The following is a 17,836-nucleotide window of genomic DNA, read 5'->3' as shown; positions in this document are numbered from 1 at the left end:
GCGCAGGCCCCGCCCCTCGGCTCGCTAGCTTTCTCCGGAGTGCCCCGCCCCCCGTGCGCGGTGCACTCTGGGAGTTGTTGTCCACTGAGCTGCGTAGCGCTGCCTGCCGAAAACGCTACTAACAACGAGCAGGAACAGCGTTCCCCATGAACACCCTCGGCACCGAGTCTCAGTTTCCATAGAAGTGGAGAAGAATGATGTCAGTATTTCCGACACGAAGGCCAATCGGGCCGCGGGGTAGGCGGGCCCTGCGAGACACGGCCCAATGGGGGAGGTGGAGAAGGGGGCGTGGCCGTTCCCGTTTGCCCGTCAGTCAGTCATCGGTGCGGGAGGGGGAGGGGGACCGAGCCGTGCAGTCACCGCCGCCGGGGCCGCGCAGGACGGATCGGCCCCTCCGCGCGCCGTGCGGGGCCGCCGCCAGCAGAGCCGCTGCAGCAGCGTTGAGCGGGGCCGGGGGTGCCCGAAGCTGAGAGGAGCCTTCGCCCAGTTCCCTTCCGTGCCCCCCGCCTCGGGCCGGGGGAGTAGCGGGCGGGCGGGCGGTCGCAGCGGAACAAAGGTGAGGGCGCCGAGCCGGAGAAGGAGCCCCCATGCCCCGCCGGCGGCGGGCGGGGAGGCGGCGGGGGGCCCCGTGGGGGCGCGGGGCCGGGCGTGCGGCGGCGAGGGAGGGAGGGAGGGGGGCGCTTGTTTTTCTCCTGGTAGCGAGACTGCGGCGGGACTCGCCGATGCTTCGTCTTCCCCCCCCACCCCAAACACCCAGTGGCGGGCCAGGAGGAGGGACCGGTGGCTTCTCCTCCAGCCCCTCTGCCGGGAGGGACGGAGCCCCCTCCTCCACACTCGTACAGACACACGCTCCGTGTCCCCGCCGAGCAGGTCGGGCCCCTTTCTCCCCGCCCCCCTCCCTTCCTCCCTCCCCGTCCTCGCTCCCTTCTTTTCTTCTTCTTCTTCCTTTTCTTCCCCTCCTCCGCCGCCTCCTGCCTGCTCTCCCTCCCTCCCTCCCCCCGCCCGGACCCGCTGCGCCGAGCCGGGGAGTTGCGGCTGTTGCTGCCGAAACTCCTGCGGCGGAGTCAGCGCTTTCCTTTATTTAGGGGGGGAGACGGAGGGAGGAGGAGCCGCCGCGATCCGGAGCCGCAGCCCCTTCAAAAGCGTGTGTGTGTGTCGGGGTGGGGGGACTGCTCCCGACACCCCGCTCCACCGCGGTGCACACGGGCACTCTTCCTCGTACAATGGAGGAAGAGCCTCCCTCCCTCTCTCCCTCCTTCTCTCCGCTCTCCCTCTCCCCGCGGTAAAGCGAGCCGGGGGGTGTTCTCTGCGCTGGGACCCCCGCGGGTGCCCTCCCGCCGCCCGGTGCCCGGGGAGGGGGCGCAGCGCCCCGGGGAGGCGGCCGGGGCGCCTCCCCCTCCCGCGGCAGCCGGGGGTGGGTTGTTGTTGTGGCAAGTTTCTCCTCCTCTGACAGAAATGGCGTCAGTGGCAGCGAGTGTAGGGGAAGCCGCGGCGTGTGGGAGCCGCGGGGGGGAAACGGCGGCCGAGCAAAGAGGGAAGGGGGTGAGCCGCGGGAGAAGGGGGGACCCGGGGAAGGAAAGGGGGAGTATCGGGAGGAGCCCAGCGCCCCCACCCGATGTTTGGCTCCCCTCCCCCCGCCCGGTGCGAGCGGCTGGTGCGGTGCCTTAGCGCTTTGTTTTAAATTCCAGGTCCAGCCTCGGCCGCTCAGCCACGATCGAGGCTTTTACCGCAGCCTGAGCTCATCATGAAGGTAAAACACTCGCTTGTGTGCCTGGGAGGGGAAGGGAGGGAGGGTTGCATGGAAAAATGCTGTCCTATCTGTCAGTCCATCTGTCCCGACCCCGGTGCGAGGCTCGGTGCTGGTGCAGATCCAGACTGCGGGCAGCTTCGCCCCCACTGCCGTGTTTCGGTGCCTTGGCTTGTTTGCTGATCGTGGGGCGGGCTTTGCTCCGCCGCGTTATGCTGGGGGAAGCTGTAAGTTCCCCGAGCAGGGGCTGTTCTCCTTCAGAAACATTGTTTGTAGGAGAATAAGGACATGGCTGCCTAGGCTGAGCTTGCTTCATGGAGGAGCAGGGCACAGTCACCCTGCTCGAGAAAGTAACGTGTGGGGGAAATGCTGGCTCTACAACATTGTTTACTTGAATAGAGGGTAGATTTACTTACTTTCTATTCGTCAATAGGAGTTTTGTTGAATGAGTAATCTTGATGAGAGCGGGGAGGGTGCAAGTAAGCTATTCTCCGCAGTGAAATGATTGCTGTAAGGTGCAGAAAGATTTTCAAACAGGTTCTAATTTCCTCTCAGTGCTGTGTAGTATTCATGTACCTCACTGTCATGCATTTTTCTTCTCTTGGACCTTTCTAGACTATTTATGTTTGGTATATTATGCAAGCTAAATAGCTAAAAAGATCGTCTTGGTGGAATTGAATGATTTCTTCTGTGTGTGGGCAAGAACTGTGTACCTAAAAGTAGTTTTTAATAACTGTGTTTGTTAGGGTTTTTTTTTTACCATTTTGCTGATATGTCTCGCTCAAACTGCCGTTTGTGTTACCGTCACCCCTGCGTAATTCAGCTCCCGGTCGTGCTGGGAAGCAGTAAATCTCATTTCAAAATACTATAAATCTTAGAAAAAACAATTGTTCCAAACCTGTGATGCATCAATTCCTTAGTATTTGTTAATATAAAAGAGCAGTCTGTATGTGGGTTCTTCTACTATCAAGAGTTTTTGCCTACTGTCTGGGAATAAGTATTATGTAAAGTGTGTACCCAGTACTGTATACACTGCTAGAAATTGTAAATGAAATACACTCTCTTCATTTCTAGATTGATCTGACTTGCTGAGCAGTGAAGTCTTTCTGTATAGCTGTTAAAGGTTTAGCATGTTTTTTTTTACTTTGGTGACTTTATGGCAGTGTTTTTTCAAAATCACGTTTTAATTGCTCTTTGATTTTTCTTTAGCAAGTGCCAAGATATAAAATACTGCACACATCTGTCTTATTAAAAGTAAACTATTTATGAATTTACAACAATAGGCTGTTGAAGTTGTATGATAGGGAGCTTTCCAAATGTGGCTCGTTGCCTGGTGGGGATACTGGAGATGGAAGCAAGATAAATAGGAGGCAGTATAGGGAGCTTTTTTCCCCAGAAGGAAAAAACACTTATTTAAATGACAGTTAAATTTACATATGTTTCTAATATTCTTTTTCAATGTAAACAAATCTTACGGTTACCATAGAGATTAGGTTCAGATACTGAGGTTTTAGAGCCATATTAATATGTAGATAGACAGCTGGGAGCATGAGGAGGTCAGATCACAAGTAGAACACAAAGTGTTCTGTGAAACAGTGATACAGATCCACTTCAGGCTGAATTGAATGTATAACAGATGACTAAACTTAGAGTAACAAATACAAAAATCTGTTAATAGACCTGTATTTTTTTAAAAACCCTCAGAGCTTACTTAGTCTTCAGTAAGGTTTGTGCTACTCTTGCATGTTTATTTTTAAAGTTAGGATAAATTCTGTCAGAGTGTTCAGGTGTTAAGTTTAAGTCTGTAGCTTTTGCAATTTGCGTGTGTCTAGTGTTAAACTTATATATGCTTGAAATAACTCCAGTACTGTATTTACTGTGCCCTGTAGTGTTAAGGGAGGTTAATCTGTAAGTCATTACTTTGAAGCTTTAGTTATTACAAGGAAACTTTTAACAGTATTGTGGTTCCAAAGAAATTTCTAAGATTCAACAACTTAACCAAGATTATAGGAGTTATACAGTGGATCAGTCCTTCTGGCTGGCTTAAATTTGTAATTTATTAGTTAAGCTTACAAGGATACAAGCCAGTCCAATAAGAAGCAGTAAGGGAGAATGCTTAAGAGAATTATTAGCTTTCTGTTTGTATCGCTTCAAGGTAACATTGACTATATTAGATCAAGATACTGTTAAATTTGACTGTATATTTCTGTGCATTTATTTTTTAAGTTCTCCAAAGAGCAAGCTCTTTGGATACTCAAGGACACTTCAGCATGCAGAGGATTTAATGCTTTAAGACCTAGTCTTGCTTAGGGTCTGCTGATGCAGACTTGCTTCTGACTGCACGATAGAGGCCTCTGTTTTGATTTATGCCTTGGTGATTCTTTCAAGTGCAGAGCGTTGTGGATTCTGGTGCACAGAGCCTTAGAACTGGATTCCTTGTCAGTACCTTGTCTCTTTATGTGAACTTGAACAATTCAATTAGCTTTACTGACTCCTTTCTCCCACCTGTGTCGTATGGATAAAATGTTGATCTTTCTTTGTAAAACACAGTGAGGTATATTTAGGAACAGCACCAACAATTGTATTGACACAAAACCGTAAGTCACTTGTGTTCTTGCATTTCGCAACGCTTTGACACAAGAGAGGTATGCTGCCTACTAAGAGATTACTAAAGCTGTTGGTATAATTGCTCTCCTTGTAATAACCCAACTTAATCCAAGGAAATAAAGCCCCTCATATAAACCAGTAACTCTAGCCTATCAAGTAGTCTTCCCATGGACTGCTAAGACCACTTAATAAAGACTTTTGAAATACATCTTAAAAGAAGTGTTCAAGTCTTAATAGAATTATGCTTGTTTTTGTGATGTTCTACTAAATCAGGCTTTTTCCTGTGTTGATTGACCTCTGATAGTACAGTTGTGTAGATAATGGCTAGGATTGCTTGCATGTTGCAAAGTTTTTTTGTTGTTTATTTAGCACCTTTTGTATAAGGCCTTTTTGCATTAAGTATGTGTCAGAAGAATGTAAAATCTGTTTGATGATTTAAAAAGTATTTGCATGCCATCAAATGACTACTTACTAAGTAGGTAGCAATATATGTAAAAGCGTTCTTATAGAGTGCTTTTTTTTTAGCTCCAGACTCAGGAAATAAACTCCCTGAAAGAAAAGTGTCTGCTTTTAAAGAGAGAAATAAACAAAAGCTTGGTTTCACCAATGATTTGTACTAAGAACTGCTGCAAATGCTCATGAGATTTTTAATATGTATCATGGCATTTGTTTGATATATAAATATGTGAATGAAGTTAATATACCCACTGTAGTTAAAAAGTTCACTGATGAGTGGAGATCAAAAGAGTAAATGTCCCAGAAGCTAGAGCAGTGTTCTATGAATTAAGAGATCTGAAATGATTGTTTAAATGTTTTGATACTATTTGCATGTTAATGTTTTTCATTCTGTAAAGTGCATACTGTTTAATGGTTGTTGCTACTTGTCTTTGGTAATCCTAGATGTTCCTGGATGCTTGCTCAAAGTTGCCACGCTAACAAATTAAGAAAGCCATGCCTATAGTTTATGGTAGATTTTTTGTTTTGGTTTGGTTTTAATTCTTCCTGAATTTACGTTTTTGTTTCAGTAGTCTGTCCTAGTGACCTCTCCAGCTACCCAGAGAGATCACTTGTGCACACTGATGCTGTAGCTGCTTTCCCTTAATGTGTGCCAGACCATTCCTCATATTCTCTGCCAGTGAAGACAAAAGTGAAACATTTAGTAAACTTATCAGCCACTAATTTCCAACTTTGAGCACAAGTCAATTGAAAATCCCATTGGTGTTATGCAGGCTGGAAACCAGTTGTGGAATGTAGTGACCTTTCACTTTCTGGTTAACTATTTGAATTACGGCAGAAATGGAGATTGCTAAGGGAAGAGTACTGTTAGAATAGTTTCTGTGATGGAGGCAAGAGAATGGGTAAGTCTTAAGAGGTGGTTTTACTCTATAACTTGTTTTTACATTGTGAAAAATGTTTTTCTTAAATTCTTTCCTGATGTTCCAGTTTGAACAAGTGATCAGAGGCAGTTATTGACTTCCTTGTGCTTGCATAATTATGTAGAAAGGAAAGCAAACACCACTTGCACCAAGCAATTACAAGTCACGTTGGAATAATCTATGTTATTTTGAAATTGTTTATTTGCACTTTTTAAATGCTAGTCTTTGTATACTTTACAGTGGCTAAACAGCATGGAAATCTTGAACTCAAATCTGCATGGGTAGTATGTGGCTGTTGAATGGTTGTATTGGTTTATAAGGGCTTGAAGTTAATTAGACCACATAGTGGAAAAAAGGCTGTCTTACACTGAGAAGACTGAAGTTGTAATAAACGATGAGCATGAGTACAGTTAAGTTGCCTGTATTATTATCTTCAAAGTTGGTGAAGGATTTTTGGATCAGTGCTCTCACGGCAGCATAACTATTGTATGAGCATACTGTCTAAGAAAAATGTTAGTAGGCAGAATAATGAATGTGCATATCTTCATTGGAACACTTTGGGATGGTTATTCAGTTCACTTTGTAATCCAAAACAAGTATTGTATACATGCAGAGCAGAAGCATGCTGTGATACACATTGCATGTCTGTTTTCAAAGAAATTCTGCGTTGTACTTGAAAAGCCCTTTGAAACAAAACGCGAAGGTTTTGATATATTAAGCTTTACTGTCAGTATCAAATACTTAATCTGAATGCTTTGCTGATTGAGTAAATCGAAAAAATAGTGCTAACTTTGAGAAGGTGGAAATGATACTGTTGTCACAAATTGGTTTCAAATTTTTTGTTTAAATCCTAGAGATATACACATTTTCCTTAGAAATATATACTTTTATAATAGGCTAAAGAATAAAAGGGAGTTTGAGGTGACCTCATTGAAAAAGGGAACAAATTTTACAGAAAAACCTAGGCTTAACTTTATCTGGCACCCTAACGTTATACACAGCCATCCAAATGCTTGATTATTTATCAGTTCATACTTAGTTGAAAGTAGTTAACCTACTTTCTGTTCACTACCTGTTGTGAAATGCAACAGTTGGATTCTCTGCATTTCTACTTAATAGGCCCTTCAGCTGTTTTTACTGAAATGTACAAAGCTGAAAACCATGGATCTCAGACTATGTCTGCCTTAAATGTGATTCAGGTCACAGTTGAGAAATGTTGAGAAGTCAGGTATTGTGGCTGTTTGCTTTTTAATTGATGTGCTTTGGTAAAAAATACTGCTTTTTGCCTTTTCCACTTAGCACTTAGTATTGTCCAGTTACTGTGCTTGCTGTCTTGCTTGGATTTGTGCATGAAATGGGTTTTTAAAGACTTCTAGAAGACTTCAAAAGGCCTCCAGGGAACTGAGAAAAATTGTTTAGCCCTATGCATAAACTAAATGTTAGTGATTTAATATGTGTTACCATAATTATTTTAAAAGGTTTTGATGGAAAGTCATAAATCTGGGTAGTTGGGTTTTTTGTTCTTTTTTTCTGTTAACATGGGGTGACCAGATGAGGGGATATTTCAGGGAATTCAAGTAAGGAAAAGACAGCAAGCCACTTTGATATTCAATACTTGACAAGACATCTATTTTCCTTCTGAAGATTAGTTTGAACCAGGAGAGAAATTCAATAAAGAGAGCACTATTGTGTTTTGGTTTGGTTTTTTTTTTTTTTTTTTTGGCTTGGCAGACTATAAAGCAGTCATGACCTGTTTAGCAAGAAGTGTTTGTAAGCAAGCTCTGAAAGCCAGTTGTGAGAATGTCAGAGCAGGGTGGTGGAGGGTGTTGCTGAGTTACCTGTAGAAAATTAGGACTGAGATGAGCCAGCAGCTTTATGTGCGACTGCTTGTGTGACAGTGACTTCCTGAGTGAGTATCTATTAATTAATTGAATGTGCAGTACTATTTTGGGGTACCTGAACCTGTCTTCACTATGAAGAAAATTGTGCTTAACTATGAAAAGACATTTTTCTTACTGTGAGTGAAAGCAGTGGGAAAAGGCATCATTCCAGTTAATACTGAGTTACTTGCTCACATTGCTGTTGTCTGTGAGCCTATATTTGCTCTAGAGTGGAGATGGTGGTCGGTACACCAAAGAAAAGACTTTTAGCATCCAGAACTCCCAGTTTAAGTAGTTGTTTCTTGTGATTGTGACTTACACAGAGCTCCTTAAGGAGTGGCTAGAGACAGCATTCATCAGTTGTCATTTAAACTAAGTGTGAATGCAGACATCTACAGAGCTTTGTAGCAGAACAGATCACCCAGGTTGGACTAACGTGAATAACAGTGTTCTTGGGCAGAGGAGTTTGCTGTTCTTACTGTTTAATCTGTTGGTTTGTCCCCCAACAACTTGAAGCAAAGGATTTTTTTTCATAAGTAGTTTGTCAAATTAAGGTATTTTATGGTCATGGAAGAATGCAGTCTTGTCTCCTTCTTCCACTCTTGGCTGTTTATTCTCATTGTCTTCCGTGCTAGCAGTCCATTTGTGTGGTGCCAGAGTACGCGGAACTAGGCTGAAATTAGAAACAATCAGATACATGTAGTCTTCACTTGCAGACTGTTTCTGCCCCGACTGATGCCTGGCAGAGGAAGAAAGGGCACAAAAGCAGAAGTGCACCAAGACTGATTAGGATTGATTTAAACTGCATGTGAACACACATCCTTCCCCATCCCTCTGCCAGATTAGCAGTTTACAGGCATTAGGCTAAACATTTTGTAAACTCTCTACAGGTGAATTTGTCATAGAAAGTTTTTTGTGCTTTCTTGAGACCTAGAACACCAGACTTCTTTGCAGGTTTGCAGTCCATATTTTCTAAAAGATATTGAGTGAAAAGATCTAATTGAATTGATACTGTGTCTTGAAGGGAATGAATAAAATGCAATTTTCAATATGATAAACATTGATTTCAAAAAATTGAGAGGTCTTAAAAAAAAGATGGTATCAGACGAAAAACCTCATTTTTTGAGGCCAGTATAAGCTTTGCTTTCCCTCCTCCTTCAAGTTCTTCTTCAGCATTTGGAAAGAATACCATTAATAACAATTATGTTTCTTTCTACTTAAATTAGAGAAACAGTTGATATTATAATTTTCTGTAGAAAGATATTTATAAATATTAGATTTCTATCCTATAAATGTGACAATCTCTATATGCCATTTTGACAATAGCTACTTTTACCAATGGATGGAAGATGTAAGCAATTGTGCTACCTTTATCCCAAACTAAACCAGTAGGGAATGATAATCTGGGGAGAAACTACATCACTCTGATACAGAAGTTGAAGGGAATCAATGTAAAACTTTCAAATTTTTTTTGTATGTGTTAAGAAGGCCTGTATATTTATGGGTAGATAAGTGGAGACTTGGTGACAGTTGGGTGTTAATGCCAGTTGGAGATGGTAGAGTGAGGTGTGTGACATTTTCTGCTTATTACCACAAACTTGATGCAGATATTTGGATGATATGTTATTTTCCTTTCTAAGAACTGGTGTTCTAGCTCAGCTTTTATCTGTGATCCTTTTCCCTCTTATGTGTCCTTCTAACTTAGTATTCCTCATCATTTAAGACAATCCTTTTAAATGGGATTTGGGAAATGGGATTTGACTTCAGCAATATTCAGATCCAAGTGTATCTGATGCAAGGTTTCAGCTGTAATAAATAATGTAGTAGAGAGTAATTTGTTTTTTCATGTTCTCTTCTGATTTGAAAAAAAAAAAAAACAAACTCAGGTTGTGGCAGGGCAACCTGATCCACTGTGATAATTTTTTTCCTTCCTATTTTCAGCTGTCCTCTCAACAGCAGATTGCAAGTGCTAAATCTCATTTGTACATTTAAAATAGTCCACTCCATGTTTTCTTTAAAATAAATGTGGAATACATTCTTCTAAGATTTCAAAGAATACTTTAAATTAATTTAAAATGGTGGAAGAGACTTTCCAATGTGCTTTATGAGCATTTAAGTGAAAGCGTGTTAAGTTAATCTTTTTGTTAATGCTGTGACACTTAAGTTGGCATAACTTCTTTTCCTGGGAGAAATAATAAGGGATTGAGACATTTTTTTAAATCAGTACATGTTATACCAGCATTTCAGAATTCAGGAATTTGTAATGGAAAATGTGTTTTCACTTTTTGAAATTATTTTACTGCTCTGCTTATTGAAAAATAGATATTGCTGCAATATTAAATGAATGTAACTTCAACTTACATCACTAAACTTAAAAATAAAATATATAGCCTTCTTAATCTTTGTAAAAGATTTTTGAAAACATAGCAATAATTTTATAAATATCCACTTCAGTTTCTTTAGAAGGTTGCCCTGCTAGATGGGCATCAAGGGAGGTAGTGAAATACTTAAGCATAAGTAAGACTGCAGTACTGTTTGAAAATGAGAGTTAGATATGTACCAATACCTTGCTGCCTAGAACAGAGACAAAAATGGAGACAATAATTCAACTTTGAGAAATTTCCATTTTCTAAATGCAGATTCATCCTGAGGTGCTCTTCCAGAATTTTACAATGACAATCCACATACCTTTACACGTAAGACATGATTTAGGTAACCGTGTGGTGTCTTTGTCTTCTTTGCAGAATTTCCTGCCTATTTTCCTGCAATGTTGGACAGTTTAAAAGACATTAAATCTTGGATTCTTTTCTTTACTCACAGATTACTAGGGCAGTATTTACATGGTGACATACTGTATTGGATACATGGGTTGAAACCTGCACAGTCACTCTTCAAACATATTCTGATATTCTTGATCCATTTTGGAATTGGACTGCCAAGGCTCCTGCCAAGTGTGTTCCCTGGAATAATTTACCATGAAGTTCCAGAAAGTATTAGTATGTATATTAGATGCCTGTCTACACTAATTTAGTTTTTCTTTGCTAGTAGCTCTTTGGCTGTTGAGCTAATATTCTGATTTCATTTTACTTTGCCTGATACAAGCCAAAATGTTGGATTGATAAGGTTAACATATTTCATTTATAAACATTTCATAAGCATTTTATTAAAAAAATCTTCTATTTCATACATTGTACATTTAAAAAGTACATACTTATATGTACACTTGCCCAGTGTAGGGTGATTTAGGTTTTTTAGATGCAAGTAAAGTGAATAAGCTGCTTTTGTTACATTCTGTATTGTAAGACAAATACTCCTTCGGTGAGAGGATAGTAATAATAATACATATGAGAGAGATAGGTGTATGTCCTGCTATGGCAGACTTTTTCACTGGTGTTGTATGTGGCATTGGTAGCATCTAGAGAGCAACTCAAGTGGTAGTAGGTCAACTTTGAATTGGTGAAATGTTTTTATTTGTGGCTCAAGTAACACTGATTTCAGTTCAGTAAAATTATGTGTACTCTTTTTTACACTTAAATAGAGAGCAATCTTCCTTTTTGTCATGGGAGTAACTTCCTTTGCAACTGCACTTATTTGAACATTTGAAATGGTGTAATGAAATCCTAATTATGGTCTGACAATAAATATTAAACATAGCATTCATTATGTGGAATAAAAATGATCCATGATACTTAAGCCGGTCTCATCAAGTTTCTCTAGTTATGTGTATTTTATTTACTTAGTTGGAGTTTTGAGGAAACAAATCAGCTTTTAAGATCTTTATATAAATACACATATTTATTAAAACAAACAAACAAAAACCCAAAAGGAAATGGTAAATTTCCTTCCAAGGTACTTGATTGCAGACAAATCCAGATACATTTTGAGAACTTTGCTATCTTACTGCTGTAGCTGCATATCCTTACTATGTTTGCTCAGAGCTGAACTTGGGAAAAACCCCCAAACCACTCCAATAATTGAATGTGATGTGCAGATGGGACTTGTGTTTACAAAAAAACTCCTTAGTCTTAAAGGAACTGCACCATCTTTCCCTTTTTTTTCTGGCAGTTTCTCTTCAAACAGCTTTTGTGTCCACTGAAACAACATTCCAGCCAAGTAGTACGTGGGCACATCAGTTGCTTAGTAAGGCCAGTGTGAATGCTTTTATTGGGTATTCCTCCTCTAGCAGGGTGATGCACAGTATTTCTGTGAAAATAAACATTACATTGGGCTGATTTGGCATATGGTAGTACTGGAAGATTAGATTTATCCTTTAAGACAAGTATTTCATAATTTCTCTTCAATTATCTTCTTAGACTTAGGGAAAAAACAGTGATCATAAACACATAATTAGAATTTCATTGGCATATAAAGTTGATACTGTAACCTGGTGATTTGATGGAGATACTGCTATTTTATTGAGAGGCATTGAGATTCCTGCATTGTGTCTTGGAATTGAAGACCTCTTGAGGTGCCTCTTGTTCAGCTTTAGAGAATGGAACAAGGTTTCATGTGGAAAGTAACATTAGAATTGTTGACATACCAAAAGACTATCAAGTAAAACTTAAGGTAGACTTTTTCTCTTTCACTTGAGTAATCCTAAATGTTAGTTTTTGGAAAGAGGCTAAAAAAATGAAGGTTTTAGTATAAGAGGCTTAAAGACTTTCAAGAAAAAAAATGGGCTTTACATAATAGCTTCAGCACACTTGAAAGCAGTGAACAGACTCTTACACTACCTATGCAACTTCAAAAATTTTATTCTATGTTCTTTAATATGTTGAAGAGTTTTGTGGAATCTGAGCAAGGATCTTTCTTTAAATAGTCACTCCCTGGAAATGGCTGCCATTAGTCACAGGCTAAGCCAGCTGAAGATGTTTTGGAAACAGGTGCAGCAATGAGTAGCCAAAGAAACAGAAGTATTCTGGGTGGATAAATTGGATAAAAGGTATGAAATAAGTAGTTTAGATTCTTTAATTCCTTGAAGTCTGAAAGATAGCCTAGCTACATACTAACTGCATTTATATTGGTCTTTCTCCCTATATTTCTACAGTGGCACTTAAACTTTCTGTGTAGCATGCATCTAAAATATGTCTTCATAATTATGCAGCACTTGACAAATCTTCTCCAAACTTGTCTTCAGCTGGGTATTTCTGTTTTCTTAATATCCGTTTTATTTTTAATGCTTGCAAGCTTGGTTGGCTGTGGGTATTTTCTGATGGAAAATCTTGCATCACTGTCCTGAATAGTTGCCACATTGACTACATTTTGCAGTTTCCCCCCAAACCTCCTTTCACAAACTTAAATACTGAACTCTTAGTCTGCAAGATGAATGCTGTTGGGGAGAGGAATGAGAAAGAGAAATTATTAATTTTCTTTTAATATGCTTGCTACTGACTATGCAAGAGTATTTGGCCAGTAGTATTCTCCAAAAATGAAGTGAGATAGAAGTTTGCATGTGTGCTTATGTTTGTTAAATTTATATAAGTTAGGAATTGTATTCCTACAAGTTAGGATACTTGTAAAAATAGCTCACAGAAGAATATTATTAAAGAAACACTATCATGTTTATGATGAAAAAAGATAAATAAAACCTGTGGACTTGAAACTTTAGTCCTCACTTTTTTCCAACCCATATGGAATTGTACTGAGTTACATATGCCTTACTCCAGGAGAGGCATTTATTTCTATTAATCTGTGGAAAGTGGGATATACAAATAAGTTGTTGGTTTTTTCAACATGGAGGGTAGGGGAAGGATTTACAGTTCACTCAATAGTTTGAGGAATTGTCCATTTGAAAGACAAGTGTATTCTGGAAAATAATGTTTACATTTTTTTGGAAGAGGACTACCTAAGTGAAAATCAAGTTTATTCAATAGTAGAAGTAGTCTGCTTGTGAGCATTATTATAATTTAGTGCAGTTTTCCTTGGCAAATTATTTGTGGTGCTAATTTCTTTGCTGCCCCAGCTAACCAGTGTCCAGCTTAGTTAAGACATCTGTGTTCTGCAAGGATGTGTATATTTCACCTGACAGCAGTGGTCCAATAGGTGCTGGTAAGAAATGTGAAATTTAACAGAAAATAAAGTGGGGCTTTTTTCTCTTTCAAACCCAGATAATTGGTTATGTGATTGTAATTGGTTATATAGCTAAAATCTTAACCAGTCTGCTCTTGACTGGAAGCTATCTGTACTATTAACCAACTATTTTACTGTAGTGGCAGACCAAACCTATTTTTAATTGTTTTTTGTGCTGCTTGGCTGCTCCTAAATAGTGCAAGTGTGCATATAGTAATGTTAATACTTCACTTCTCTTTAACCCTGTTTGTGTCTTGTCTCTCATTGTCTTTAATGTAGTGCCATAGGTTCTGTAGCCTGTTTCTAAGGAGATTTGATGATAGAGTTAAGAAATCTTGTTGTTAATAGTCCTGTTCATTATCCAGGGACCTCTAGCTTTACTAGAATATTAGGGGGAAATCAGAACATTGAAAAACTTTGCCTAATGCAACTCTTATGTAATCTTACTTATCTGTGTATATATAGTCACCTTTTTCTTTGCACATACAATAGTTGTGGTTGCTTTAAATTTTTGCCAGAGGTTTTTTTCCCCTTTTCCTTTTTTTTCCTGGAAGAGGAAGCTGAAGAATTGTTTTTACTATTTTGAAAGGTGTAATACCTTTATAGAAAGATAGAACTCCATATTTCCATAAAAGAAAGATAGTATGCAGATAGATATTTGTATTGTGGTATAATTTACTGTCAATTCAAAGATTGTAAGACTGTACTTCAATTGTTAGAAAATACAGCCTCTGCATGGACTAAGGTGGAAGCACTCTTGATACTTTGCATGCATGTAGTTATTGTATGCTATTTGTATCTTAGCTAATGTAATGTAAAATAATTTTTTATTAGAAAGTAGAATCTTATTCACAGGAAGTTTGGAGAGAAAAATGAGTATTTGTTAAATGCAAAGGGGAGAAAAAAAAAACCACAAAGGAAATTATTATCATCATGACACCAAAAAAATACATCTAGACTGTATCATCAAACTGACCAGGACAGATATACCTGTAAATGGTAATACTTGTCATTTTTACTTCCAAAAATTTATGCGGTGAAGGTAATAATGGACAAGTTTACACTTAATTTTAGACACACATGAACACATATGTATATATTTTAATATCTAGAATTTACCTGCAGTTCTTTAAAAGTTTCAGTTTGTTGGCTAGCTTGACTTTGAATATCATTACAATTCTATTCTATTAGATGTTTCAAAAGCGTAATTGTGGCATCAGGAATTCGAGGAAAGCCAAATATAAGGGCTTACTGTTTTAAAGCCAAAAATATTGCACTCTTGGTGTATTAGTTGTTTTATCCAATTGAGATGTGTTTTGTTAGCTCTTGTGTAATGTTTCCCTTGGAGACTCAAGAATAGCATTGCAGGTTACTGATGAGGAATAAATAGCTAGTTTAGACCAGGAGTGAAGATCTGTCAAAATGTTCCAAAGAAGGATTCCCTTAACGCTGAAAACTAAGGAGAAGTGTAGGGATTGGTGTGTATCTAGTTGAAGTCAAACATTGTCAAAACCCAAAACAAGTGAAAAGTATTTTTAGTTTGGCTAGTTTACAAAATGAGAGTCTTAAAAGTTATTGCTGGCACTGACCTAGAAAGGAAGACAAGACTGTTGGTCTGTGCATGCTTAATCTCCTGAAGCCAGTGGAGAAACTGAGGATATTTTTTCAGAGCAAGTCACTGGAAAGCAGAGGATAACCTCCTTTGCCTGTTCTAAAGTGCATCTTCAGGTTCTGTTGCTTGTATTTAATATCTTAGTGAATCTGAGCCTTGCATTCATATTTTGTCTGAGATGAAAACAACCTGTTTGGAGAAACCAGGAGAAAAGCAAAAGGCAAGTTGGTAGAGCGAACTGGAGTTTTTTCTGTAGGTCAGGTATCTTTGTGCTACATGCTATTAATTGAATATAGTCTGAAATGGAGACTTAGATGACTGTATCTCCACCAAGTCTGAATTTATCAGAAGAAACTAGATGCCCGAGGTGTAATTGAAAGAAATTATCTTTGCAGTGATATTGACCCTTCCTTCAGTTGATGTTTTTAATGGCAATGTCAGGCTCTGTGAAGGGGGAGAAAGTCTCCATATTCATATTCCTGTCACTGCTGTGCTTCCAGGTGCATGTGCTGTGTCAAACAGTGCTAAAGGGATCCTTGGGTTATATCCATGTAAGACCATGAGAGGACTGAAAGAATGTTTTCTCATATTTTGATCTCTTTGCCAGTGTGGTGTAAGCTGAAACAGTTTTTCTGATTAAAGTGTACCCTAGTGTCTGTTATTACTATTAAACCTAATGGGGCTGCCCTGTGCAAGGCAGTGACATGTGAGAAATCTTGCTTGTCCAGCTGTACGGCTCTGGTTAATTTTCTTGTTCTACTGTAGATCTCTGCTCCTTGAAGGACTTGTAAAGACTGTCTCAGCACTGGATCATCATCTTGATACAAGTTATCTGTAGTCCAGTCACATTAAATATCACATTTTCTAGGAAAGTCAAACCAAGCAGTGATTTTTGACAGGACTGATCCCATTTATAAATTGAATTAAGTAAAGTGCCTCTTTTGAGGTAAATGCTGAAATTAATCTTGAAATTAGTTAATTAGTTCTCAGTTTACAACTGGACTTCTTATTTTACAAACACAGATTAATTAAAAATTGTTTTGTTCTGTGATCTAATGGTATTTTACTAGTTCTCTATAAAAATCAGAAGTTAGAGCATTCCTAGCGAATGCTCAGTTAATCTGCTTTGTTTGCAAATAATGTGTGCTGGATATAAAACTTAACATTAACTGGTTTTTTGAGTGCTATCCAAGTAGATTAGACTTTGAATACAAACTTGTGTTTGACCTTGCATATACTCCAGTGCTGAAGTGCTTTCAGCCAGTTTAAAGCCACTTCAGGGTTTTATTGGAGATGTTTGACCGAAAGCTGTTTGTTTGACACTCAGATCATTTGAAGACGAGACAGCTTGACTATCAAGATATTAAAGAAAAAAGGTAGGATGGTAAATGTCATCTTTCCCATCCAGCTAAGGGCCTCATACATTCAATTTTTGCAATTTGGCAAAAAAAGAAATTTAAGTGCTAGAGTGTGCAATGAAAAGGTAAATATAGAAAATGCTATCAAACACCCACAGGAAAAGAAGAGGATTATTTTCTAAGTTTTGAAATTTCTGTGGTTTTTTTGCAAGAATCTTACGAGTTCTAAATTATTGTGGAATACTGCTTCATTTTACCGTTCGGGGCAGGCTGCCAATTTGCCCATTGAGTTATCTGCTCCTACTTTGTTAATGGTGCTGTGTGATCTTGCAGTGAAATGATACAATGTACTAAAGTAAAAGAATAGCAATTTAGCAAAAGTAACAGAAACAAGTGAATTCATGAGTTGAAGCACTTTAGTCCCTAATCGAACGTGTATCAGAAGAGATGCAAAAGGAAGGATGCACAGAGAGAGGCATCTTCATTCATTGGATTGGAGTTTGTAGGGCCCAGGTTTTCCCCTTTTACACTTGTGAGTTGTTAATTTAACTCACAAAAGAAGTATGAAAGAACACACCATCTGTTTTAACTGCTGGTGGTGAGCATCTAGCAGTACACATCTCCCCCCACCTTTCCTAGTTTCAGAAATTAAGAACTCCTGTTAGCAGTAGGTAGTGTGTGTCACCAACTTGGATTATTTAAACTCATTTTATTGGATTTATTTTTTGGTCACTACATTTTTTTTTTTTTGTTTTCTGCTGTTAGACAGAGATTTTAGAATATTTATCTTAGCATTCCTGGCTTTCTCAGAGGAGTGAATAGGTTCAAGGCTTTTTACTAAACTGATTTTCTTACTTTGCATAATGACCAAAACTCCATCTTGATGATTATTCAGAGGAACCAGGAAAAAAAAAATAAATGAGTGTGACTTGCATTTAGAACAGTTCTGTTTGATTAGATTTCTACCATAAAGAAGGTATATACTTTTGCACCAGTTAGGTTTTAAAGCGCTTACATTTTTAGAAGTTTCCTGCCAGTTCTGTAGCAATCGGGCTGTTTTGCTTCTTGCCACTTGTCAGCTCATAATTCTACACAAATCATTCATACTTTGATTCTTGTACAGGTAGTTGTGTATTTTGGTTGCAAATACAGCAGAAACTCTGTTAGTAATTTCTCACTTAAAATAA

The 17,836-nt window shown here is 39.1% G+C and overlaps 1 protein-coding gene across 4 annotated transcripts in view; it reads left to right on the top strand.

Moving 5' to 3' along the window:
* The first annotated feature begins 312 nt into the window (after positions 1–312).
* ARID4B (AT-rich interaction domain 4B) overlaps positions 313–17,836 on the top strand; it is an 88,424-nt gene continuing 70,900 nt past the window's right edge. For 2 of the 4 annotated variants that reach the window (XM_071432118.1, XM_071432109.1), the window contains exons 1-2: positions 314–556; positions 1,689–1,750. In XM_071432118.1, coding sequence (XP_071288219.1) covers positions 1,745–1,750 — 6 coding nt within the window. In that variant the 5' untranslated portion in view covers positions 314–556; positions 1,689–1,744. Of the gene's footprint in view, positions 557–1,310; positions 1,543–1,688; positions 1,751–17,836 lie in introns of those variants that run through there. The other 2 variants (XM_071432128.1, XM_071432139.1) reach the window with 2 other exon arrangements.

Source organism: Agelaius tricolor, unplaced genomic scaffold (genome assembly GCF_023055355.1).
Source record: "Agelaius tricolor isolate 1412-34295 unplaced genomic scaffold, bAgeTri1.0.p SCAF_1, whole genome shotgun sequence".
NCBI lineage: Eukaryota > Metazoa > Chordata > Aves > Passeriformes > Icteridae > Agelaius > Agelaius tricolor.
The sequence above is the reverse complement of the archived record's forward strand: the minus strand, read 5'-3'. Positions and strand labels throughout refer to the sequence as shown.